We start from the raw sequence: 27,608 nt of genomic DNA, 5'->3' as shown, positions 1-27,608 counted from the left end.
GATGATTGAAGACACCTGATAATAACAAGCAAAATCACTGAAGAAATTGCAGAGTAATAGAAGAATTCTAATATCAACAGTAAATACGAAGCAGAAGGCTAGGAGATGATTCTGAAAATGAAAAGCCTTGGGGGTGGAAAGATTAAAGTGCACATATCAGGAATGGCAGCAAAATTAAGAGGAGTGATTTCACATGTGCTGCTGGAAATGTCCATGGAGGATGTGAAGAATGAGATAAAAGGTACTAGAAGCTAAAAGACTCCAAACGATCAACAGTGGTGTTAAAACTGATGGAGATGGAGACAAAGGTGTGTGAAAAATGGAGGAGAACATGACTATGGAAAGTGTAAAAAGGATGCTAAGCTAAAATTCTGCAATTGTGGAGGTGAGCATATGCTGGATATGTAGTTCAGAAACAAGCTAAAGACGTACAGAGGTACAAGGTCGTGAATACGGTGACATATGCAGAGGCATTAAAGGGTATTGGCAGTTACGAAATCAAACAAAAAGGAATAACAGAAATAGAGAATCAGGAAAATCTGAATGACAATGCAAGGTATTCAGTACCCCAGAGTTCAGACATAAGGACATCTCAGCCAGAAAGGCCAGCATCCCCAAAGCAACAATGCAATCACAAGTGTAAAGTTGACGAGAACACATTGATTGTAGAAAAGAAGAGCTTCATAGATTTTATATGTAAAGTTGTTAATGTTGCTACACGACAAGAAAGAAAAAGTGACTCATATATGACTCAGAATATGATATGAATTTTCTTTTAGAAATATAGAACAAAAATTGCACGGAAGAAAAGTAATACATCATACCTGGAAAAGACACAAAGAGCACCAAACAGACAATAAATACTGCTGGTCCGGCCATAAAACTGTCAGAAAATAATAAACAAAATAATAAAACAAATATACCAAATAAATTAAAAAGCAGACGCCATTAGCATGTGGCGTGCACAGCCACCTGTAAGGCATGTAAGACCCTGCTACACTAATTTACCATTCTGAACAGAAAATACAGAATAAAGTTCTCTCAAACACATTTCTAGACAAATGCAATTGACTTTGTTTTTGTCTAAAACAATATCTTCCAACATTTTCTTAACCGATCGACCGGAGACTTTTTCACCTACCATCCTTCTCAACAGAGTGAACTGAGAAGATGGCTGATTTAATCCATTGTACACCCTTCTTGCCAGTAGGTGTCTCCCTTTTTCCAAGATGCATTATTTAAATAACCAATGAACAGGGTTAATTGAACAAGAACAAATATTTTACAACTAAAGTAAATAACTGCTAAGACAAAACTCACCCTGCAATAAATTGGTACATGAATTGACCCAAAACAGCTCTAAACAATATTTGTATTACCCTTTTGGTCTGGTCTGGGTATTTAAGGCGAGGGGACAGAGCAGTCTTTGGGACCCTTTACCAGGATCATCCCCCATACAGTGATGTTTCAGTGTTTTCCTGTTGGAGAGCACTGACACATCAGTGTGTGTCTCTGTCAGGAATGCATTGCTTACTCTTAGAGTCATCTTTGAGTAAATGATCATGTATTTATTATTTCTGAATTGGCTTTTAATCATTTACTTGTGTAATCGGCATGATACATTTTTACCTGACAAATAAATGTTACATCTTGATTTATTCTGAAGTTTTCTGAAATCATTATTTTAGTAGACTATGAGGAGGCTGGTGCTACCGCGGCTCTGTGTCCAGGATAGGTCAAACTAAAGGCGCATATGAACGGAGCAGTAGGCACGTCATCTGAAGACCTTTTGATTTCTGTCTATCACTGACTTGGCAAGTTGTAAGGAAGTGGCTAAAATAACCTACACTTTTTTGTATGAGTGAGCAGTAGACAACCGACTTAAGAGGCATTAGCAAACCCTGCACCCTCTGACCAAGATCAGACTGGCGAGGCTGTGTCCGTGAGATCCACATAAACCCGGGGCGTGTGACTCTGTGCGGCATCGAGTCCCTTAATGAATTAATAATTGAAAGTATGGGATAATCAGAATAATCGATGATCTAAATTAATTCATAATCAATATTTATGATTATTTTCTAATAAGAAACACAATCTAAATTTGATTATCATTTGAAATTGGAGTCAGATTATGCGTAGAGCTAAAGTAATATTGAAACTAAATTCCAATAAATTAAGTGAACTTCACTGGAGCGCTGAAAAGACATACACGCATTATCCCTTCACCCAGGCCGTTGGATTCCGTCGTTGGGCCAATGTGTGGTCTTTACAATCCCTTAATTATCTCATTAACTTTAACTCTGATTCAGAGTTACTTTAACACTCTTTAGAGTGGGACCAAATGTTCTCTGAGCAGAGTTCATTTAACTCTGGGGATTTTGCTGTGTGTGGCTTTCTGTGAACAGGGAATGATAGTGGTGGACTTTTAGCAGAAAAGGAACTAGTCAGTGTGAGGGGAAAGATTGAGCAACTCCAGGCTCTTACAACACTTACTAGGAAGAGACTGACATCTTATTTCTCCTTTCTGTCACTGACTTTGTCTTGACAAAAGCGATAAAGAATCAGTAGTCACTGAAGAATGAAGAAGAACAACTTTCAACAAGGATTTATGCTTGTTTCTGAACAGATAACAGATATTTGTGATTCTCGTGGTTATTCATTTTTTGAAACCTTAATTTTGAGACATTGATTCAAAAAGGTTGCTGGAGCTCAAACAGTGAAAATGGCTTCATTATCTGAAGACGATTTTTCTTGTCGCATGTGTAATAAAATCTTCAAGGCTCCTGTTCTTTTATCATGTAGCCACAGTTTCTGTAAAGAGTGTCTTCAACAGTTCTGGAGAACCAAGAACACTCGGGAGTGTCCTGTCTGCAGGAGAAGATCCTCAAGAGATGATCCTCCATGTAATCTTGTGTTAAAAAACTTGTGTGAGTCGTTCCTGAAGGAGAGAAATGAGAGGCGTTCATCAGGGTCTGAGGAGATCTGCAGTTTACACAGTGAGAAACTCAAACTCTTCTGTCTGGAGGACAAACAGCCTGTGTGTTTAGTGTGCAGAGATTCACAGAAACACGTCAATCACACATTCAGACCCATCGGTGAAGTGGTTTCATCATATAAGGTAAGACAGATTTATAGATGAGGATAAAACATTTGTTAAAGCTTATGTATTATATAGTATAAGAGGTGGGTAGTAACAAAGTACATTTACTTCGTTACATTTACATGAGTATTTTTTTGGTATAATTGTACTTTTAAGAGTAGATTTAAATGTGGGTACTTTTACTTTAACTCGAGTACATTTCTAATGAGAAAACTGTACTTTTACTTAGTTACGTTGGGCAACGTTTCTCTCGTTATTTTATTTTAACGCAATACATGTTGTTAAATGCGTAGTTTATACCAAGCGCGCTGTATCTTTTTTTCTGGGCATGAACGATGCTCAATTCATAAATGAATCACTCTTTTGAGTCGATTCTGTTCAAAGACTTCATCAAACAAGTTGGCAGATCTGTCTAAATCAGTTCGCAAATCAGTTTGAATGACCTGTTCAGTTTCCTGCACGCACTGAATCGTCTGAAGCGCTTTCAATTCACACTCAACTCGGAGTCATAACAGGAAGATTTTAGGTAGCAATCATATATGCTATATGCTTAACAATCACTTATATATATATATATATATATATGTATGAAGTAACTAGCTACTTTAGTAGTTTTTTCATTGGATACTTTTTACTCTTACTCAAGTAACTATTAAAATGATTACTTTTACTTTTTTTTGAGTACAGTTTTTGGATACTCTACCCACCTCTGAGATCATAATAAAGCCTGGTATCTTATAGATTTTCTCTTTAAATTCTAGGAGGAGCTCAATACTGCACTGATGTCCTTACAAGAGAAACTTAAACACAATGAAAACATTAAAGGAGTGTTGGAGAAAACAGTTCAATACATAAAGGTGAGGATTGATTTTTTTTTAACGTATTCACAAATTTGATACTGACCTAATTGTCTTTCTATCTGTTTTTACATCTGAGGGATAGTTGCATGTGGAGTAATGGTTGTGCCAAAAGGTACGCTGTTAAACCTTGCTGTAAAAAAGGCCACATTCTGACAGTAACATATCATTTTCCATTAAAACAGTTATATACCATTAGCCTGGGAAAACCCAGACAACTTCCGGCAAATTTAGATTTGCTCTGCAAGTAGTCTGGCAAAGAGCTCATTCAAGCCCATTTCTAATCCATCGAAATCGCGGCACCAATCAGAAACGTTGAGGCGGGCTTTACACGATGACGATCGATCTTTACACAATGATTGATCCAATTGCGCCCAGAGGCATTTGAGCGACGTCCGTTGGTGAAGCGCACCAACTTTAAAATGCATAATTATATTCAAATTGCAAACACATGAGGACAGTCTCCATGAAAGACCCACTGGAAGATGAACGTGCTACTACATTTCTCTCCGAAATGGTAGGAAAATAAATTAGATTTAATAGAGGATTTTAACTGTGACAAGATGATTGACAGGGCAGTTTAAGTGACAGGATGCACGCGACAGATCCGTCCGATAAAGATGACGAAGTAGTATGTCCCAAAGCTTACCTACTTTTTTGCTACACATTCAAAAGTAAATAGGCCTACCTTTTCTTCACAAAAAGAGTACATACTTTTATGGCGTAGTGTAACTTAGGCGAATTGGGACACTGCATATGGCTTTACACGACGACAATCGCTCTGATTGGTTTTAGGTCTATCCAGTTGCGCCCAGAGGCATTTGAGCGACGTCTGTTGGTGAAGTCCCTTTGGAAATTAGTTATTAATGAAGCTTTGCCAGACCATTACTCAGTTACTACTGAGAATGGTCTGGTTTTAACCAGGCTAATATACCATAGAAAACCATGTATTCCTGGTAATATTTGTCGTTTTCAAGAAAATAGCTTACAGGAATATACTGTGAATTAACAGCGCTCAAAGTCGAGACTCAGAGGCTGTGTTCCAAATTACACCCTATACCCTCATTCACTATTCCCTAGTACACTAATTTAATCCACTTTGACAGAGTGAATAAACAGAAGTGAGTGAATCCCGACACTGATGAACACTTGACATGCAGAATCACTGAAGGACAGAGAAACAAGACCAGAAGAGAGAAGAAGTCTAACTTATGTTTAAATAATGTGCAATGGCTTTAAGCCAGTTGTGGTAGCTCTGTTTCTGCTCATCTCTGCTCTTTTTCTGTTCTTGTTGTTCCTCTTTCCTTTAGTGATTCTGTTTGTTAACAGCAGGTGTTCATCACTACTGCTTAACAATCACTTACATATTCACTTAATTATCTCACTGAAACACTGCGTCAATGATACTTTTACTCTTTGTAGTGTGGACACTACAGGATGTTCCTGTGGGGTTGACAGGATGTAAGATAAAACGACACACCCACAAAATGTATTTTAACAGTAATAAACTGTAAATTAGAACATCAGTAATATACTGTTAACAATTTACCATAAAAACAGTAATGTACTGTAAAAAACTGAGTCAAATATACTAAATAAAACAAGTGAATTTTTTATTTAACAGGCAGTGATTGTGTAGTTGCTGATGCAGTGAAAATCTCTTAAAGTATTTTTAGTGAACTCAAATGAAATAAGTTCAAAGTAATACTATATTCATATTATTAGCACATTATAAATACTAGTTTATTTTAATGGCAGTAGGTCAATTTAAGGCAGTCGTTTTGCAAATGGGATGAATTAACCTTCATTTAGTGTCATACTCCTAAGAGCCTACATCCCTACCAGAAGCCTATGATCGGTCAATGAGTGACGTCTCGTGGTTCCATCACAGAGAGCCACAAAATCACTTTCCAGAACATTCTCATTCATGGTTCCATGCTGGTGGAATGATCTCCCTACCCTCATCTGGAATGCAGCATCCCTGACAACATTCAAAAGACAGCTGAAAACCCATCTCTTCCGTGAGCACTTAACCTCGTAAAAAAAAAAAAAAAAAAAAAAAAAAAAAATTCTTTCCTTTTCCTTTAATCATCGCTTATCGGGCTTATGCTACTCTGAACAATGCCTGAACTTCGTATTTTGACCACTTCTTGTGTTGTTTTTGCCTCTTCATGATGACTTGCTTAATTTAGTCCTAATTTGTGCGTCGCTTTGGACAAAAGCGTCTGCTAAATGACTAAATGTAAATGTAAATATTTACAACAACATACTGTAAAGTACATTACAGTAAAGAACGGTACTATTAACAGTTAATTACTGGCAACAGTATTCTATAGTAATAGTAACAGTTGCCAGTATTTTTACCATTAATCCAGTGTTATAAGAAACTAACCACTGACCCTTAAAGTGAATGTGATTTTGATTTCAGTCTCAAGCTGAGCACACAGAGCGTCAGATTAAACAGCAGTTTGAGAAGCTTCATCAGTTCCTCAGAGATGAAGAAGAAGCTACAATCACTGCACTGAGGGAGGAAGAGGAGCAGAAGAAGCAGATGATGAAGGAGAAGCTGGAGGAGATGAACACACACATCTCAGATCTTTCATACACAATCAAAGACATGGAGGAGATGATGAAAGCCAGTGACGTCTGCTTTCTGAAGGTCTGATTTCACATCATTGATTGATTGATTGATTGATTGATTGAGTTCTTGATGATAAATGGTGTGTTTTTTCTGCAGAAGTTTCCAGTCTCAATGAAAAGGTGAGTGATCTGCTGGTGTCTCTGGTCTCTCTGGTTCTGATCCAAAGCCACTGCAGTTCTGACTCCTGAATGTTCTTCCAGAGTCCAGATCTCACAGCCGGATCCACACATGGCTTCTGGAGCTTTGATTCATGTGTCACGATACTTGGGCAACCTGCCGTTCAGAGTCTGGAAGAAGATGCAGGACATCGTCCAAAACAGTGAGTCTGGAGAAGATCTGTGCTGTACTGGAAATGACACAAAAATATTAGATTATTTCAATTTGTTGTAAGTGAATATTATAATATTTCTGGTATGTAATGAATATGATCAAGGTATATATTGAATATGATTTACTAAGAATATTTTAACCTCCCAAAGTAAGTTCTTAAGATTTTTTTTTTTTGCTTCATCGGATTGGGTTGACACTTGTGACTTTTGTCACATTAGCTATGTGAACACACACAAAAATCATGGACATGATTCAGATATGTTAAAGGGTTGTGAAAAAAACAAGTCACACTTGGCTCCTTCGTGGTCAAAAATGACCGACATAGGAAATGAATGGGGAATACAAATAAAATACAAAAATTCAGAGAATCTTTTGGTGGTATAAACTAAAAAATAGATTTTTTTTCTGCACAGCTATGAAGGGGTGACACTCTAAAATATCAAGTGTGCAAAATAGACACATTATACACCCCCCACACATATATAGCCTATATGAAATAGCGCAACTATTACACAAAGAAAGTTTTTATAAATGTGTGAAAAAAAATCAGCCACACACACACATACGGTGTTTGGTGTTTTAAGCCCCCAACGGCGCCTTCCAGACAGCGAGGGGATGGGTAGGTTTAAGGTTGAGGGTAGGGTTAGCTACCTCTAAGGAGCCATTGGGGGCTTAAAACACCATCGAGCCACACTATTATATACACACAAATAAACTGGTGTGACAGACCCAGATTGATTAAGTAAGGAATAATTGACGACAGGCCGTTGAATTATTTGAAAAAAATAATGCACACCCGAGGTGGTAATGCGGTCACGACGCGAAGTGGAGTTATTTATTACTCAATTATTCCGCTTATACTACAGTTACCAGACTTAGGCTACCACACCTCGAAACATTGGTCAGATTATGTATTTCAAGACGTTTGTAAAGTTTTTGTCATTAAAACGCTCTTGTATGTAGGACTAATTTCTTACGCATCTAAACCAATGCCTCCGTTGCTAATTTTAAAACATCATTTTAGAGTTAGTAACGGAGGTTTGAGCCACTGATAGCAGACTAATGCTGGGGACACACGACTAGTTGACACATTCTCTGACTGTTTTCATCGACTGCAGCAGATTTTAAACACCGACTTTGAACACAGACTGAACGCGCTGAACACGCTTTTGGACATGATCAGTCATACGTATCAAATTACATTCATAACCGGCCTTTAAAGTGTGTCCCCGGCTTTATGCAGTTATTAATGCAGTTATTAGAGAGAGATGTTGCAATAATGAGACAGAAAAGCATGTTCGGCAATATTATTATTTATTAATTCAATTCGTTTTAATTAATTTGTTCATTCTTTTCTTTTTTCATTATTGACAGATGACAGTACAGTAGACTATAGCCAAATAAATGAAACACAAAGCCCTTTTAACAAGTAGGCCTATCAATAATTATTTATTTGTTATATTATCTGCAATAATAATCCGTGCTGCAGGACTATCCATTTATTTAGCCTATATTCAGTTTAATTTTCTATTGATTATAGATAGGACTATATACTTCATTTATTAAAATTAAACTGCATGTTTCTATTGATTGTGAAGCTAGACATTGAAAATTGCAGATCAAGCGCATGGGGCTAAATGCTTTTTCTTGTTATGAATTGTATCCTATTTTCCGTTATTACAGTTGACTACGCGAAGTGATAGAACTATAATGCGGTCAAGACCTGTCTGGAACTACTTTAGCTGTGCGTTTCCCTGAAAATAATGCACACCATAACGTTCGTCAACCAATCAGATTCAAGCATTCAACGGCCCTGTAGTATAAGCTGTGATAAAGCATACCTGTTCATCTTTGTAAAAAAAAATTTATTGTGATTTGTAACAAAATGTCCTCCTCTGTGTACATGTTTGACTGTAGTAAAATTAATCCAAAAAACTGACACTTAAAAAAAAAAATTCTAAACCTTGACAAAAAGTGGTCTTTGAGAATGTCTAAGTATAAATCCAAATCAACAGCTTAATAAAAAAAAATATTTATGTCTAAAAATCACTAGAGAATTTATAAGCCACTTTATATAGAGCTATATCTATTATTCACCTCATGGCATTACATAAGTTTTTCTTAATTACTTTCACCTAATGGTACTAATCTACCTTCAAAAATTGGATTTTAAAGGCATTGTATCTATTTTAACATGGAATACTGCTTTAATTGAAAAATGATTTAAAAATAGTAGAAAAAAATTGGCTTATTTTCAATGAGGAAAAATAGCTTAATAATGACACGATCCACACTCAAGGAGACAAGGGAAGATCCAATAATGCAGTAAGTATTTTATTTGGGAAATCCGTAACTCATAAACAGTCCAGGCAGGGGTCAAAATCCTAATAAGCGATCCAAAACAATAAACAGGCAAAAACAGAGCGGAAACAGACCTCAAAAGTGGTGTGACGAATAACAAGGACTCCGTAACAAACACTAAACAGGCAGGGTATTTATACACACAGAAACTAACAATCATGATGGGGAACAGCTGGGTGCAATGAACAGTGATGAGTGCAGACAAGGATTGTGGGGAATGCAGTTCCTAATGTGAATGACACTGTGGGGGATGAAGACCTCTAGTGGACACCAGGGAACATAAACCAACACTGTGACAAATAAATATTGCATAGTATCATAAAATCCCCTCAAAATTCTAAATGAAAATTAAAAAATGTTATTGAACAAAAATATTACATTAGTTTTCCTGAAAAAAAGAAGTTACATTTCAATGCTTTAACATTAGAAGAAACCAAGAGTGACCCCTAAACGAAGAGGACCAGAGGGTAAATATTGTTCTTAAGACAAAAAAAAAAAAATTATTTAAAAAAGAGCAGTTCTCTGAACCAGTTTAAAAAAACAAAAACCAGAAATGAACATAATTTTGTACCGTTTTATCGCCTAGGTCTAATATGAGGATCAGAATAAAAGCACCTGTTGATTGTGTCTCATCAGCTCCTGTGATTCTGGATCCAAACACTGCTCATCCATCTCTTGCCCTGTCTGATGATCTGACCAATTTGAGATACAGCTGGGACGAACAATCGCTTCCCGATAATCCAGAGAGATTTGACTTTCTTTGTGTTCTGGGTTCAGAGGGTTTTAACTCAGGAAGACACTCCTGGGATGTGGAGGTCAAAGAGAGTTCATACTGGTGTCTTGGAGTAACTACAGCATCAAACCAGAGGAAGGGAGGTGTTTTCTTTAACACTGATGTCTGGAGTGTGTGGTACCATCAGAATGGACTGACTGGGTCTGGTTTTCATGTTGAACAGGATCTTGAGCGTGTGAGAGTTGATCTGGACTATGACACAGGAACAGTGTCATTCTCTGATCCTGTAACTAACACACCTCTACACACATTCACAACCACCTTCACTGACACACTCTTTCCCTTCTTCAATTGTGATTGGTTTTCTCGTCTGAGGATCTTACCAGTAAATAGTCAGTAAAGGTCACGCCAAAATATTTTTGTTGGAACTCACCATTATGGTGATCAGTGTTCCATTTGGTTGGGCACTTGGAACTTCATTTCTTTTTGTAATTCTCTTTCTATCTCATCTGTAAGCCCGACTAAATCGGTCCAATGGCAGTATCTGATAGAACGGGTGAAGGTCTCTGCGCGTTACTGTCTTTCCACGTGGTAAAGTAATTTAGTTCCAATTAAACTTATCTGACTCCATTTTATCACAACCTCAAATTTAGGTTAGATTGCCAACTGGTTATTGGTCAATTATATAGTTTATAATGTTGCTATCTGGGTCAGATCATTATGTTCACATCAGCTAGAAATACCAAGGGTTCACTCTAAGCATGGCGGGTCCGCTTTTAGCTATTATGCCAGCCACAGCTGGAACCAGCTTCCAGAGGAGATCAGATGTGCTCCTACAGTAGTCACATTCAAATCCAGACTCAAAACACATCTGTTTAGTGAATGAGCACTGTGCCACTGTTTGTACTGTACTGTTCTGTATTTTATTTTATTTTTTATTCTAAACTGTTTTAATTATTATTTCTTTTTATTATTTTAATTTCTTCTATGTAAAGCACTTTGAATTGCCATTGTGTATGAAATGTGCTATATAGATAAATTTGCCATAAACTTGCTTTAAGGACCCAGTGTCGCTTTGAGACGTCACGTCGCGAATGTGCGCTCACAATCACAATCTAGCCAATTCTGAAATAGTCAGAGGGTGCAGTGCAACTATTTTACCCTAAGCGGCCGCTCACTGCTGACTCATAACAAAGGTGTAATTTTTTTAATAGTTGCGAGCTTGCAACATGCTAAGACAGTGATAGTCAGAAATCGGAAGGTCTCCTTAAAGATGTGCTCCATGCTTCATATAGTGCCTTCAGTTGGATCTATCCTGGACAGAGATTTGCGGAAACACACACCAGACTACACATTAATCTACTAGGAATAATGATTTCAGAAAAATGCAGAATAATTCAAATATAACATTTTGTTTGTCAGGTAAAAATGCATCATGCCAATTACACAAGTAAATGATTAAAAGCCAATTCAGAAATAATAAATACATCAATTACTCAAAGATGACCCTAAGAGTAAGCAATGCATTCCTGACAGAGACACACAGTGGTGTGTAAGTGTGTTTTCTAACGGGAAAACACTGAAACAGCACTGTATGGGGGTCGTTCCTGGTTACATGGTCCCAAAGTCTGCTCTGCCACTTCCCCTTAAATACCCAGACCAAAACAAAAGGGTTATACCAATATTTTTTTAGAGTTGTTTTGGGTCAATTCATGTACCCCAGGGGGTAGCACCTGGTTTCGGGGGAGAGGGGAGATATCTTGAAGAGACATCACCCAAAGAGTAGAACAGGATCTCTGAAGTTCTCAATCTTTCTCATAATACCAATGACTGCAATGAAATAGAGCTGGTAAGTCCCGCCCATCCGTAAAACCCCAAGTGGACCTCTAGGTTGAAAAATCGTCAATGCAAGTGAATGGGAGAAAATAATTATTTTCTGGTCCCGTTTGAATTGTGCCATGAATGTGAACATATGTTGTCTGTGAATTTTTTATATATCAGTCTATTACATGATGATTATAAAACCATCAACAGGAAACCATCATCACCTGATCTCATTTCTCTTTAGCTTTCTTTGCTGCTGCAAATGTGTTTAACAAACACTCTGTCACAGCAGCCAAAAAAAAAAAGGTATAACAAGAGTTAAGAGCCCAACTAATGGAAACACTAATCACTGTTATGCTGACTTCAAATGAAACACATTAGAGTTAAACCTCTGTTAATTCTCAATAAAACTTCTGTAGACGTCTGACAGAAATAAAGTCAGTCTGGTTAGTAATAAGTGAAGCTGGTAATGCTGTTTGTGGAGTTGTTTAATCCTCCTCTGCTGAGATCTTCACAGATTTAATGTCTTCTTTTCTCTTCAGTTGATTCTAAGGCTGTGGCTGAAATTACTCCATATTTAATATACACAGATTTTGTGGCTCAGATAAGGTCCAGTTCTGGTTTATTTCTTTGCTCTTGTCTGTCATGTGGCATTGCTATGCAGAGGTGTAAAGTCCAGGTTCAGAAAGTAAAAGTCCTCCTCAGTATAACCAGTAATTTTTGGTATTATTTCTCTTTTTCAGAGCTTGCTCACAGCAGTGTTTGAGTGATTAAAAAGAATGTTTCAGGATCATCACACTAACCTTTAAATAACATTCTAACATTCAGGAAACTGGACATTTTAATGTTCTTGGAATGTTAGAAATCAACGTTCCTAGAATGTTGAATTTTAAAATCAAAATTAAGTTAAAAGAATGTTTGAGGAACATGAAACCTAAAACATGTTCCTCTAACGTCAAGAAAACTGGAAATATTTTACGTTCCCAGAACCAACACTGAATATTTGGAGAACATTCTTATAACAAAAGTCTGTTAGCTGGGTGGTATCAAAAAGTTTGAAAAACTTTGTGTAAAAATAGTGTATGATTACATTTAGAGCTAGACAATCAACTATGTGCCAAAATCATTATTATTTAGTTGAACATTAATGTACTCACAAATTGAAATATTTCTTAACCATCTGTTCTACCTCAATAGGTGTCCTAAATATCAAGTTGTCTGATTGTGTATTTGATAAAATGGGAAGCAACAAGTATATTACGAACAACTACCGTGACAGAGACAAAATGGGAATGAGAATGAGGTGAAAAGTAAAGAAGAAATGATAAAAAAAAATTAATGAGTTACATCATAACTGTGGGAGGTGGAAGCCATTATCGCATAACTGTGAGCATATAGCCACTTCAATTCGCTACGGAGTTCAACACAGTGAACAGTTAATTAATATTCGGTCAATTAGAAGTGCAGTGCTTGTTTTGGCTGGTCAACAGAAGGTGTGAATGTGATTATATTTTAATTTGCATTATTGAACAGGGAGATGTTACTGTTGATATACAGTGAGAGACCAATAAAAGATATTTAAATAAAAAACAACTCTAACAGTCCAATGAACAAAATAAATGGGTCTGCCTTTGTTTTCTCCTATTAACAGAAAAACACCAAGTTTGAGAAAGTAATGAGACATTTCCAAATGAAAAAAGATAAGAAAGAAAAGAAGAAGAAAGAAAAGGAGATGAAGGCAGGCAAACGCTCTCTCATGGACCTGTTGGACCATGACTCACATCTGGCTGCTGCCGGGGCGTGAGACTGTTCTCGTCCTCGGTGTGTCTTTATCCTCAATGAAAATGGGATATACATCTACATAATAAACTATAAGCATGCATCACGTCTGCTGTCTGTCATAATATTCCAACTGACTGCTCTGCCTCTGAAAAGAGGAAACTTTAACTTTACATTTGTTATGATTCCCCCCTTGTTGCAAACAAAAATGATTATTTTTTATTAGAAAAAGAAAATGGAATTAATGTCTTCAGGGGGAGCCTGGTCAAAACAACCAACAACTAAGAAGAGAACTAAATGACCTGTAAAAAGAAGAAAACATAGAAATAAACAAAAAAGGCTTCCCTCTACTCCCTAACTAAACCAAAAAAAAAAAAAACAGGGATAAGCATTTAGTATTTCAAAAGAAAACACCACCCTCTCCCCACAGCTTCCGATAAAACAAAAACAAATAACTCATGAGAGATACTATACCAGGGATGGGCAACTTCAGTCCTGGAGGGCCACTGTCCTGCAGGGTTTAGCTCCAACCCTGATAAAACTCACCTGCCTGTAGCTTTCTAATTATCCTAACAAGCTGATTAGCTTGTTCATGTGTGTTTGAGTAGGGTTGGAGCTAAACTCTGCAGGAAAGTGGCCCTCCAGGACCGAAGTTGCCCATCCCTGTACTACACCGATACAATGGTCAAAAGAAAAGTTACTATTCCCGATAAGGGGTCAGCCCTATGTTCCCACGGCCCTATGTTCCCACATTTCTAAGATTTTTTTTTTTACTGAAAATTTTGAAAATTAGGCCCTATGTTCCCACAACCACATGTTCCCACAGTCCATCCCCCCCCCCAAAAAAAAGGTTAGGGTTATGGTTAGGTTAGGTTAGGGTTAGGGTTAGGGTTAGTGTAAGTGACTACCAAATTAGTAGTCAGACTATACCTGATAGAAAAAATATACCACAACACTGTTAAGTCACATGAGCGCAAAACCACGAAGTGTGCATACTAATTAACACACAAGTTTCCACACTCAATAACTTTTGCGACACACAAGTCTGGTGGAGGGGAGAAGTGAACCTCCCTAAAGCAGTGTTCTTCCTTATATTGGTTTCATCTCTGGCTAATTCACTGCAAGGCAAGAGTGAGCGAGAAAAACAGCGGCTGTGTCTGAAAACTGATAAACGTTTCATTCGGAGGACGCATTCTAAGGATACGTTTACAGGTTGACAACGATATGTTTAAAACGGAGAAGTTTGTCCATTGAGTTTTCCGCGTACAGACGACACCATTGTCAAAATGATCCCCATTATTCACAGGGATCCACGAAAACGACTAAAAACGCTGTGTTCTGCTGCCAGGTCATTAGATGGAGATGCTATCCACCTTATTCCTACGCTCCATGACGCTTTGCGCGAATTATGGGTGTAAGCTGTAAACAATCAGTGAAAAGGCTCTCTCTATGAACGCGATATGTTAAAAAAGTGTCACAATGAGATGACATGAATCTACTCACCCTTCAACCAACGAGCATTAAAAGGAAATTTAAAAGTGTAAAAGCATCAACAAGGTACTTTCAACAGACCAAACAACCCCAAAAGCGCGCTTCTTTCCATAGCAATAACAGACGAGTTAAATATCATATGGTTCCTCAGTGTTCCTTTACATATCTTTACATAATTATTTCTCTGTATGCAGGACATGCTCGGTTATATGTTGTGTATTCTGCTAGTGATCTTTTTTTCTTTTGTTACTACAAACAATCTTTCTCACTTTTCACATAGCCTACATTGATTCACCATCATTATTATCTTGCTTTTTTTGATTGGATACTTTTTCACTCTAACTCTAGTTATTGACATTATAACTTTTACTTCTGCTTGAGTAATTATGAGTTGTTTTACTTTTACTTGAGTACAGTTTTTGTTTACTCAACTCTGCTTGCGTCTCCAAACACTGACAATCAGCACGATAAGCAGACGTGTGTTTACTACTTGATTGTGTCAGTGTGAGTAAATTTTGAATGCATTTTGTTAAAATTTAACCTGAAGAAACCTTGATGTTCGTTTGTGACCTGTTTAAAGGTGATCATAAACTCCACCCTCTTACAACACTAACCAGGAAAAGACTGATTTATTTAACCTGTTATAATGACTCTCTTCTCTTTCAACAAAGGCAAAAAAGAATCAGCAATCAATGAAGCAAGAGAAACTCTTTCAATCAGGATCTTTGCAAAGTTTGTTTCTGAACAGACAGCAGATATTTGTGATTCTTGTGGTTATTCATTTTTGAAACCATCGTTCACAAAGTGAAAGTAACGTTTATATTACTGGAGCTCAAACAGTGAAAATGGCTTCACTATCTGAAGATGATATTTCTTGTCCCGTGTGTTGTGAAATCTTCAACGCTCCTGTTATTTTATCATGTAGTCACAGTGTCTGTAAAGAGTGTCTTCAACAGTTCTGGAGAATCAAGGAAACTCAGGAGTGTCCTGTCTGCAGGAGAAGATCCTCAAAAGATCGTCTTCCATTAAATCTTGCATTAAAGAACTTGTGTGAGGCGTTCCTGAAGGAGAGAAATGAGAGGCGTTCATCAGGGTCTGAGAAGATCTGCAGTTTACACATTGAGAAACTCAAACTCTTCTGTCTGGAGGACAAACAGCCTGTGTGTTTAGTGTGCAGAGATTCACAGAAACACGTCAATCACACATTCAGACCCATCGGTGAAGCTGCTCCAGCTTTTAAGGTAAGACAGATTTACAGATGAGGATAAACACTTGTTTTAGCTTATGTGTTATCCTACATAGCAAGCAATCTTGGCTTGAATGTGTCCTCAAGCCGACACTGCTGGCCTCCTGTCGACAACGGCATGTCTCCTGTCAGCCAGAGCTGGTTCATGTGTGGCAATGATGACAGAGCATGATCACGGCAAACAACATGAGGCTGATTGTTGGTGTGAGGAGTGTGTGTCTCAGATCAATCCAGTGCTCCAAATCAGGATTGAGAACTTTTAATTGAGCCAGTTAAGTGCACTTTAATGCAGTTGACTTGACTGACTTACAATTTACTTCATTTGAAATTGAAACATTTCATCTGTTATGACTTGGCATTTCAAAGTTTAATTTTAAACAATACTATAGGGGAGAGCCGGGACGATTGAAACGCAGGACGCATGAAACACTGGGATTTCCTTGAAAACCACTCACTTCATGTACGTCAAATTTCGTCAGCACGTACAGCACGCAATGCCTACCATACCCGCGAAAACATTTCTTCTTTACGTCGTGCCGGTTTGGAGTTAAAGCCGCAAAGCTGTTTTTGAGTGCAGTACATTTTTTTGACTGACGAGTTGTATTTATTGTTTCATGTGCCATTGTAATGATAATACGGCAGGTGTATTAGTACTGAAACGCACCCTTAAGTGGGCAATATCAGAGTTTTTTAGTTTAAGGGCAAAAGAGGTTTAAATGACAGGAGGCGCTGTCGGGACGGTTGAAACAAGTGTTTAAACCGTCCCGCCCGCGCGTCCTGCCAGTTAAACCTGGTCATAGCCTATACTGTTCATAGATTCATATACTGTTTCTAGACTTGTGTTTCTTTTATTGCAAATTCATTTTCAATTACACAACACATGTTATCTCTTTAATAATCATCAATTGCCCGATCTTCAATCTTCAATAAATTTCATTTATCGTCTTCTGGTTGACCTCGTTTTCGTCATAATAACAGGCTATTCAACTAGCAAACACTCAATATGACTCAAGGAAGAAATATAAGAAAATGAATTGTAAACGGATTTGTCTGTCTTCATCAAAATAGCCCATTAGAAAGATTACAAAATGTGCATAGGCTTATCGCCTATTGTTTATTGGGCAACAGAACAAAAATGGTTAATATGAACCTTTAAATTAAAATAAATTAAAAAATATGTTTGGAACAATATGTACATAAGTTACTTGTCAGGTATTGTTCACAAAAACAAGCATTAGATGAATAGTTGCCGTTTAAACTGTTATGTTTCATCCGTCCCACCCCGTGTTGCAAAGCACAACTAGCCTACCGTTCAAAGTCAAATTTTACTTAAATCATTCTATAATTCTATATTTGTACCGAATAACACATTATACTAAGAGAACACATATGTGATTTGTTGATCACAAAAAAATAAAAAATCTATCTGTAACCTTATCTTAGAAAACAACATTTATCTGAAAAGTGTTTCAACTGTCCCAGCTCTCCCGTTAAAATATTTAATTTAAAGTTTCTGTGATCATTTAACCAATTATTCAATATTTCATTAATTTTGTTTATCATGGGACATACTTTTATTAATATTTTGTCATGAAATACACTAGTCTGGCTATCACCAGACAAAGCTCAATCTTTTAAGCCTGGGACACACCAAACCGATGCCAAAGAACTAGCGCTGATGAAAGCCGACTGTGTTGTCGCCTCGCGTCGGGGAAAAAGCTGCACTTGAACTACTGCCGACTATCAGCTAGAATGCACGTTCTGCGCCTGCATGTAAATGAGACAACTGTCTATCTTTGAAGATATATTCAACTATCTAGGGGGCGTGCACTAGATTTATTTCACTCGTCTTAAAGCCTCCTGTCCTCTATCTAGCCGGGATAATTTAGATGCAGCCTTGGCACTTCACCAGGTGAGGTCCCTGTTACTGAAGCTTTGAGTAATGAACCCAATTTCAATTTCATTTTTGCAGGTTGTGCAAAAAAAAAAAAAAAACATGAAAGTGAGTGGTATTTACACCCACACAAGCGATTTGTTTGCTAAACTAAAGAAGCCATTGAGCATCGTCAAGATGTTAAAAGGATTTGGATTAAACCCGCCAATAGCGCGCCAGGTGGATAAGCCAGTTTGTGGTCCCCGCAGATTTGTAACGGAAGCAGGATAGAAGAATGTGCAGGTTTCCAGCCTGAGCTGCAGGGCGAAATCAAATCACCGGCAGATCGGTCTGGGTTTACCCAGTCTAGAAATACACTGTATTCATGTGCTGGATATTTATTTCCTTCCTCACTACTGATCGAGAAAAAAAAAATGACTGGCATCAGTGGCTGCCAAACAAAAACCATAAAATTAAAGTAAATTAATTTTACGGATTCAGCATTTCCTGCCTGAAGATGAAGGCAGGGGTGCAGCCGACCCCCAGTGAGGTATTGGAAGGAACCGTCCTGGTGGTGGTGGGGAGGTTGGAGGGGAAGGGACCATCCTGCGGTGGTAGAGAAGATGGAGGGAAGAAGCCATCTTGTTGATGGAGGGTAGAAACCATCTTGGTGGTGGTGGGGTGGATGGTGGTGAGTGGAAGCGTTCAGCATCTGCGAACTCAGACAAGTGTAAGTACGGGTCCTTTATACTTCTAGTATTAGACATGATTGGATAGATGAGAAGGTAATAAGTGACGGAACAATTGAGTCTTCCTGGCAGAACTTACGCTAAAGCTTTCATTTCTTATTGAGAGGTTTAGGTGTTGATGTCTTCTTCGGAAAAAAAAGTTTGATGTCACCATTATGATTATCAGTATTTGCTTTAGTTGGGCTCTTGACCCTTGACTTTTTAACATTAGTGTTTCTTTTGTTGCTTTAACTGTGTGTTTCTGATACATGTTTGTTATGGCAAAAATGCAGGAGAAAATTTCATCAGAGGATGTTGGTCACATATTGGTGATGATGTCATCAACATGTAGTGGCCTGATGTACTGATACCACTTAAAGTCAAATGTCTGAGTGCATTAATGGTTTAATTCACATGATTTATAGTAGCCTTCGGATATTGTATCATCAGTATTATCTGGTTTTCTAACAACTAATATCAAATTATTTAATCAGAGATTAGACTCTAGGATCAGTGAATTAAGCCACTAAATGATGATTATACCATCACTAAAAATTGACATATCTGAGCAGAGTTTCTCTTGTAATCTTTTTGTTTTGCATAACAAACATGTATCATAGACACACAGTTATATCAGCCAGAGAAAAACTAATGTTTTAAAGTCAAGAGGCCAACTAAAGCAAACACCGATCACCATAATGGTGACATTGGTGACAAACGTTTATTATTTTCAATAAAACATCAACGTCTTTACCTCTGTTCATTCTCAATAAGAAATTTAGTATGAAAGAAATGAAGTCTGGATTGTAATAAGTGAAGATGCAGAGATCTTGAGAGATCTGTTTGTGTTTAATGTTCTGATTTAAAGGGTTGTGTGTGTCACCATTTTGTTGAAGAGTAGAGCCTGAGCTTCAGTCCAGGATGGGCAAGAAAACATTGGTGTTATGCTGCATGTTGCTTTATTTAACAGGCAGTAACTGTGTAGTTGCTGATGCAGTGACATATAGTTAGATTAATTCATGCATGTAATTAACTGCAAGAGATTCTCAGTGAATTCTCAGTGAATGTGAGACACTGAATGTTTGTTAGTAATAATTCAGGAAATACCTGTAAAAAAAATAGTGTTTTTTGCACTTCATTTAAATTAGGATATTTTACTTTCATTTTAAGTTTTGTGTTTGCCAGCTGTAGCTGACAGTCAATGACAGTACAATTTTTTTTTTTTTTTTCAGTGTAGATAAGGCTCAGGTGTGGCTCAGTTTTGGGGTTTCTGGTTTACTTAAGGCTGAGAATTGGTACCAGCACTAAAACCTATTCAGGCCCAGTGCAGATCCAGTTATGGGTCAGTAATTGGCTGAGACTCGGGCCAGTTATGGCTCATGTTTGGCCCTTCTTAATCCAGATCTGGGCCACTCCAGGGCCGTCATTCTTTGCGGCATGTGGGCTGAGGGAAAAGGGGCTGTGAGGACTGGAGCTGAGAAAAAACATTGCTATGTGGATGCATCTAAGATCATATTACAGAAATCTCTGGTGTCTAATAGATTTTCTCTTTAAATTCTATAGGAGGAGCTCAATACAGCACTGAAGTCCTTACAAGAGAAACTTCAACACAATGAAAACATTAAAGAAGAGTTTGAGAAAACAGTTCAACACATCAAGGTGAGGATTGATTCTTTTGGCATAAGTACAAGTTTGATTAGAACAACTGAATTGATTTGTCGGACATAATTACATGTTCCTTTATTGACTGAAACAGCCGTTTGTGTATAAAGATGATCAAGCACAGTACGCCTGGTTATTCAGCAGTTGGCAGGACTAATGCTCAAACACTTATCCCATTGGCTAGCGCTCACCTTCCATATTTTAATTTTAGCTAATTAGTTTGGGCAAATGCAGACAATGTGATTAATATTCATGAGCGCACCAAACTTTCAGCGCAACAGAGCTGATGACATTGGCTGCGTTCCAGTCCAAAATTGTCATGCCCTTCACTCGCTAACTTACCCTCCCTGGTGGGTAAATTAAACGCAATATGCGTTGACGTCACAATCGTGTTGCATTGTGGTATATGGAGCTGCCTGAAGTGTACATGAAGTAGACTCGCTCCCTCTGTCAGAATCGAAGGAGCGAGCATTGAGGGTCTGTCCATATAAACTTCCCTCGCACTTCAAAATGGCGGCAGGGTTTCCTCCGAGGGGAAGTGCTTAGAGAAGTGCGTGTCTAAAAGTGGACAGGAACGCAGCCCAAATGCTTCTACCTGATGATTCATTGATAATGTGTATTTTCACCCTAAAAACACAGAACATCTAATACTACAGAACTAGTACTTCAGAAAGTTAAAGTTGTATTTAACTAACCCACATTTTCCCACTCACTCTTTATGCTGCTCCAGAATCAGTTGTGTGTTTTAGATGATTGAAGTGAATGTGATTTGATTTCAGTCTCAAGCTGAGCACACAGAGCGTCAGATTAAACAGCAGTTTGAGAAGCTTCATCAGTTCCTCAGAGATGAAGAAGAAGCTACAATCACTGCACTGAGGGAGGAAGAGGAGCAGAAGAAGCAGATGATGAAGGAGAAGCTGGAGGAGATGAACACACACATCTCAGATCTTTCACACACAATCAAAGACATGGAGGAGATGATGAAAGCCAATGACGTCTGCTTTCTGAAGGTCTGATTTCACATCATTGATTGATTGATGATTGATTGATTGATTGAGTTCTTGATGATAAATGGTGTGTTTGTTCTGCAGAAGTTTCCAGTCTCAATGGAAAGGTGAGTGATCTGCTGGTGTCTCTGGTCTCTCTGGTTCTGATCCACTGCAGTTCTGACTCCTGAATGTTCTTCCAGAGTCCAGATCTCACAGCCAGATCCACAGATGGCTTCTGGAGCTTTGATTCATGTGTCACGATACTTGGGCAACCTGCCGTTCAGAGTCTGGAAGAAGATGCAGGACATCGTCCAAAACAGTGAGTCTGGAGAAGATCTGTGCTGTTACACACTGGAAATCATGCATCGGTTTTTCATGACACTAAAGTACTAGATTATTTGAGTTTGTAGTAAGTGAAGTTCATTCTAGTTCTAGCATATAATGAATATTAACTCTTTTTTGAGAATGTTTATCTTTTCTTTATCTACTCAAGTCCAGAACAAACTCAACAGAGTAAAAGTGAAAAGATACTTGAGGTTCCATTTGTGATTCTTCAGACTGAAACACTGAAGCGCAACTTTTGCAACTTAGTTTGTAAAAAGTTAAGAATATTTTGTATTCCAAAAGTTACTACATGTATGTTTTTAAGATTGTTCTCAAGACTATTTGAAAAGAATGTTCATAAAATCATAGTTATATTATAAAATATATTGTCCAGATATACCGTGAGCAGGATAGTTCAATCAGCAGTCATTATATCCCTTTATGGTCAATATATTAATGGTTTGAATATATAAATATATATATATGAAATAATACTGTCATGAACTGCTCCGAGACACAAGGGTTGAGGATCGAAATGCAGTTTAAATGAAGGGCAATCCAAAAACATAGTCCAAAAAGAGGAGATAGGTCAAAACACAGGGTAAACAGTCCAAACAATAACAGGGTCAAAGGCAAACACAAAGAAATCCAAGAATAACAGGCAGAAGATAAAAAAAACAGGTTACAGGAAACAAGGAGAATTGCAGTATGACATTAGACAAGACTTCACAAAGAATGACTGAGATAACCAGGCTTATATAGGGTGAGCTAACAAGGCTAATGGGACACAGCTGAGGAAAATCATGGATGATGAGACCGAACAGTGAGTACTTGGAAATGTAGTCCTTGATTGAGTAGCAATAGTCTGGGGTAGAGCATCCTCTGGTGACTATTGAGGGCACTCCAACTGCTGATCGGGAAAAATAAATTGGGTTAATGCAGGGGTTTCTCAACTCTGGACCGTGAGATCCACTTTCCTGCAGAGTTTAGCTCCAACCCTAACCCCAACACACCTGAACAAGATAATCAAGGTCTTCATGATTACTTCAACATTACAGGTTCACAACAAAATCCCCAGTGTTAAATCGACACTGCTCAAGTACATATTGTCCCAATCTAAAGAGTGTTAAAAGTGTTAAAGTTAATGAGATAATTAAGTGATTAATTAAGAGATGATTGAGCATTAGTGATGAACACCTGTTGTTAACAAGCAGAATCACTGAAGGAAAGAGAAACACAAGAACTACAACTGTGCTTAACTACAAATGTGCATACCTATGGACTAAACACGTGATGCGCATGTGCACGCCGTCGGCGTTTTCGTGGGTTTGCGTTTTTGAAGTTTGCGCAAATATCATCTTTTTTTCAAAAAATGTCAAGGCTTGCACCTTGGAACCTATTTTAGGGTTTGCGTTCTCGATCCACCAGGCACTGTTTTGTGCGGGTGAGGGGGCCGGAGTGTGTTGAGGGTTTTCTGTTCGAACGGTGTCTTATAAGCAGCCCCTTAGTTAATAACTAATGATCTTTGCAACGGAAGTGAATCAATCAATCAAAACTAACTTTAGCTGGACAATAACTTTATTCTAGAGCTGCTTTAAAGCCAAAACAATCTCTGTTACTTTAATTTCCTATTATCACTGTAAAGCTGCTTTGAAATAATCTATATTGTTAAAAGCGCTATATAAATGAAGGTGATTTGACACACACACTCACTCACACACACACACACACACACACACACACACACACACACACACACACACACACACACACACACCGTGAACACACACTCGGAGTACTGGCAGTGCGGCGCCCGCGGACCGATTGGAAGTTAAAGTGCCTTGTTCAAGTGATAGAGGAAGAGATAGCTGTTCATTCACTCTGATTTAAAAGTATCTAAAACTTAGATAATGAACATAAGATGATGCTGAACAGAATTTTTACAGATACAGTTTTTCATCTCAACAGCTCTGATTGTTTGTTTGTGATTTTAACTTGATGAGACACAAATATTTGAATCACACATTTAATGTTTGTCGCTGATCCCATTAATAAACACTGATAATAAAAATAAATGTGACACTAAAAACACTGACAGTGATCAGAGGAAAATGTCTGATGTGTTTGATCAATAGGATGAGGGTCATAATTTATAATAATCTGTGTTCGGTTCACTCTTGATCATTATATGGACATTAGAATAAAAGCAGCTGTTGATTGTGTCTCACCAGCTCCTGTGATTCTGGATCCAAAAACTGCAAATCCATTCCTCGTCCTGTCTGATGATCTGACCAGTGTGAGGTGGAGCGAGAACAAACAAATTCTTCCTGATAATCCAGAGAGATTTGACTGGTATCACTGTGTTCTGGGTTCAGAGGGTTTTAACTCAGGAACACACTCCTGGGATGTAGAGGTTAAAGAGAGTGAATGGTGGAGTCTTGGAGTAACTACAGCATCAAACCAGAGAAAGAAACGAGTTTTCTTTAACACTGATGTATGGTGTGGGCGGTACGGTCTGATTGGGTCTGGCTTTCGTGTTGAACAGGATCTTGACTGTGTGAGAGTTGACCTGGACTGTGACAGAGGAACGGTGTCATTCTCTGATCCTGTAACTAACACACATCTACACACATTCACAACCACCTTCACTGACACACTCTTTCCCTTCTTCTGTTGTTCTTCCTCTCTGAAGATCTTACCTGTCAAAGTTACACCTGTAGGTCTGGACTGAGTTTCTTTCTTCTTTTACACTCATCATGTTTCCAATATTTATGTGTGTAAATATTCTCAGAAATGCTCTTAAAGGGATTGTTCGTTCAAAAATGAAAATTCTTTTATCATTTACCCTCATGTTGATCCAATCCAGTATGAGTTTCTTTCTTCTGTTGAACATAAAAAAAGATATTTTGCATCTCCTCTCCTTTGGATGTGAGGAACAGATAGAGGAAAGAACAGGATGTCTGACGGAGAGCAAGGTGACGGTGGCGGGGAATTGTCCGGAAGGAGCAGAGGGTCGTGAGCGGCAGGAAGTCTGGGCGTGGGTCTCTCCTCTTTTGCTCCTCCCATTTACATACTGGCTCCGCCCTGAAGCCATGCCCACCAGAGTCATTCCAGTATCGTTCTGTGGTTTGTTCCCTCTTCCTGTCTGTTATTTCCAAACTCTGTATCCACTGGCTGAGCTCTGATGCCTCGTCTCTGATTTTTACATGTTTATTTTAGATTTTTCGTGTCACTTCAGCGTCTGTCCCCTCCGAACTTTTTCAAACAAGTACTCTTCTTTTTCAGTCCTAATTTCCACGTCTCTGCCGTAGGGTCCTTGCTGTAGCGTTTAGCCATCCTCCATGATTTTTTTAATCCAAATTCAAATGATGGGTTCAGCTTGTTGTGTCATTTCATTGGTGTTACATATACACTATATTGCCAGAAGTATTGGGACACCCCTCCAAATCATTGAATTCAGGTGTGTTCCAATCACTTCCATGGCCACATTTATATAAAATCAAGCACCTAGGCATGCAGATGCTTCTACAAACATTTGTGAAAGAATGGGTCACTCTCTGGAGCTCAGTGAATTCAAGTGTGGTACTGTGATAGGTTGCCACTTGTGCAGTAAGTCCATTCATGAAATTTCCTCACTACTAAATATTCCACAGTCAACTGTTAGTGGTATTATAAGCAAGTGGAAGCAATTGAGAAGAACAGCAACTCAGCCACGAAGTGGTAGACCACGTAAAATCACAGAGCGGGGTCAGTGCATGCTGAGGTGAACAGTGCGCAGAAGGCGGCAACTTTCTGCAGAGTCAATAGCTACAGACCTCCAAACTTCATGTGGCCTTCAGATTAGCTCAAGAACAGTGCTTAGAGAGCTTCACGGAATAGATTTCTATGGCTGAGCAGCTGCATCCAAGCCTTACATCACCAAGTGCAATGCAAAGTGTGGGATGCAGTGGTGCAAAGCAGCCACCACTGGACTCTAGAGCAGTGGAGACGTGTTCTCTGGAGTGACAAATCACGCTTCTCTGTCTGGCAATCCGATGAACGAATCTGGGTTTGGCGGTTGCCAGGAGAACGGTACTTGCCTGACTGCATTGTGCCAAGTGTAAAGTTTGGTGGAAGGGGGATTATCGTTTGGGGTTGTTTTTCAGGGGTTGGGCTTGACCCCTTAATTACAGTGAAAGGAACTCTTAATGCTTCAGCATACAAAGATATATTGGACAATTTTATGCTCCCAACTCTGTGGGAACAGTTTAGGGATGGCCCTTTTCCTGTTCCAACATGACTGCGCAACAGTGCACAAAGCAAGGTCCATAAAGACATGGATGAGCGAGTTTGGTCTGGAGGAACTTGACTGGCCTGCGCAGAGTTCTGAACTCAACCCGACAGAACACCTTTGGGATGAATTAGAGCAGAGACTGCGAGCCAGGCCTACTCGTCCAACATCAGTGCCTGCCCTCACAAATGCACTTCTAGAAGAAAGGTAAAACATTCCCACACTCCTAAAGCTAAAGACTTCCCTGAAGAGTTGAAGCTGTTATAGCTGCAAAGGGTGGGACAACTCCATATTAAAACCTACAGATTAAGAATGGGATGTCATTAAAGTTCATGTGCATGTAAAAGGCAGATGTCCCCAAAACTTTTGGCAATATAGTGTATGTTCACTTTGGTTTTGTTTGTACTGTGTTTTATCCCTGTTTTGCCCGCCTGTGTTCTCTAGTTAGTTTCCTTGGTTGTTAATTAGCTCCACACACCTGTTTCCATTGAGTTGATTACCTTCCAAGTGTATGTGAGTCCTCAGTTTCCTTTGTTTCGTTGTCTGGTATCATCTTATGTGATTGTGTGCAAGTTTGCTCCTCGATCTGCTCGATGTTAATTTGTGGAATAATAAAGATGTGTTTGTTTGGATTCTCCTGCTTTGTGCGATTATTACAGCCACCGTGTGACAATTGGGTTAGTTTTAATATTTTTACTCAGGTGCTGGTTGTATATAAATAACCCAAAAATGTTTGTTTTTTACTCAGCATTTTTTTAGTGATTGTGGCGAGCAGGACGAGGTCGAGGGCCGTGGGAGGACGGCGCGAGGCCGGTGGCGTGATTATGATGAGCCACACCTGTGAGACGCACCGGTCTCGCATCTCTCACGGAGGAGCGGAGGCATAAAGGAGGAGCGACGACAGTGAAGAGGGGAGAGGACAGGCCTGATTTTATTTGATGTTGTGTTTTGTTTTGTTTGGTGTTGCCAGCAGTCGTCCGTGAGGGGCTGCTGGCTTTTACTTTCATTTTGTATTTGTTTTATTTTGATTAAAAATGTTTGAGTGTTCGCCGGTTCCCGCCTTCTTCTTCCCATAACATCTAAACCTTGTTACATTGGTGCCGAAACCCGGGAAGAAGGAGGGACACGCTGTCGGAGAGCCCTTGCTGCTGGGAGGAATCGCGGTGCTGAGGAGGTCGGGTAGCACGAGGGAGCGTCGGCCGCCGATTGCTGCCCGAGGCGATGGTGCTGGATCGAAAGAAGATCAGGTGGGACGGAGAGCTCGCTGCCGTCCTCCTGGGTCGAGGAGGGATGGCTGCCATCCGCGAGGGAGCGGAGGAGTCGCTCCCGTTCGCCGTGGGCCGGAGCCTGTTGCCGTCGGCCATGATGGGGGCGGAGCAGGGGACGGGAGGCTCGCTGCC

At 38.9% G+C, this 27,608-nt stretch overlaps 2 protein-coding genes across 2 annotated transcripts; both read left to right on the top strand.

Annotated features, from left to right (window-relative positions):
* The first annotated feature begins 2,538 nt into the window (after positions 1-2,538).
* LOC308688330 (nuclear factor 7, ovary-like) lies at positions 2,539-11,520 on the top strand. The gene is made up of 6 exons (XM_081361327.1): positions 2,539-3,118; positions 3,862-3,957; positions 6,386-6,616; positions 6,695-6,717; positions 6,799-6,917; positions 9,926-11,520. Exons 1-6 carry the CDS (start codon positions 2,723-2,725, stop codon positions 10,420-10,422), a joined length of 1,362 nt encoding a protein of 453 aa, XP_081217453.1. The 5' UTR covers positions 2,539-2,722; the 3' UTR covers positions 10,423-11,520.
* A 4,441-nt stretch (positions 11,521-15,961) lies between these two features.
* On the top strand, positions 15,962-24,669 carry LOC308695517 (E3 ubiquitin-protein ligase TRIM35-like; the record flags this gene model as incomplete). Its single annotated transcript, XM_081373686.1, has 6 exons — positions 15,962-16,357; positions 20,527-20,622; positions 21,405-21,635; positions 21,717-21,739; positions 21,815-21,933; positions 24,170-24,669. The coding sequence occupies 6 exons, from the start codon at positions 15,962-15,964 to the stop codon at positions 24,667-24,669; spliced, it is 1,365 nt and encodes a 454-aa protein (XP_081229812.1).
* Positions 24,670-27,608: the final 2,939 nt, after the last annotated feature.

The sequence above is a fragment of the Scardinius erythrophthalmus genome, assembly GCF_964197995.2.
Source record: "Scardinius erythrophthalmus genome assembly, chromosome: 1".
Classification (NCBI taxonomy): Eukaryota; Metazoa; Chordata; class Actinopteri; order Cypriniformes; family Leuciscidae; genus Scardinius; species Scardinius erythrophthalmus.
The sequence above is the reverse complement of the archived record's forward strand: the minus strand, read 5'-3'. Positions and strand labels throughout refer to the sequence as shown.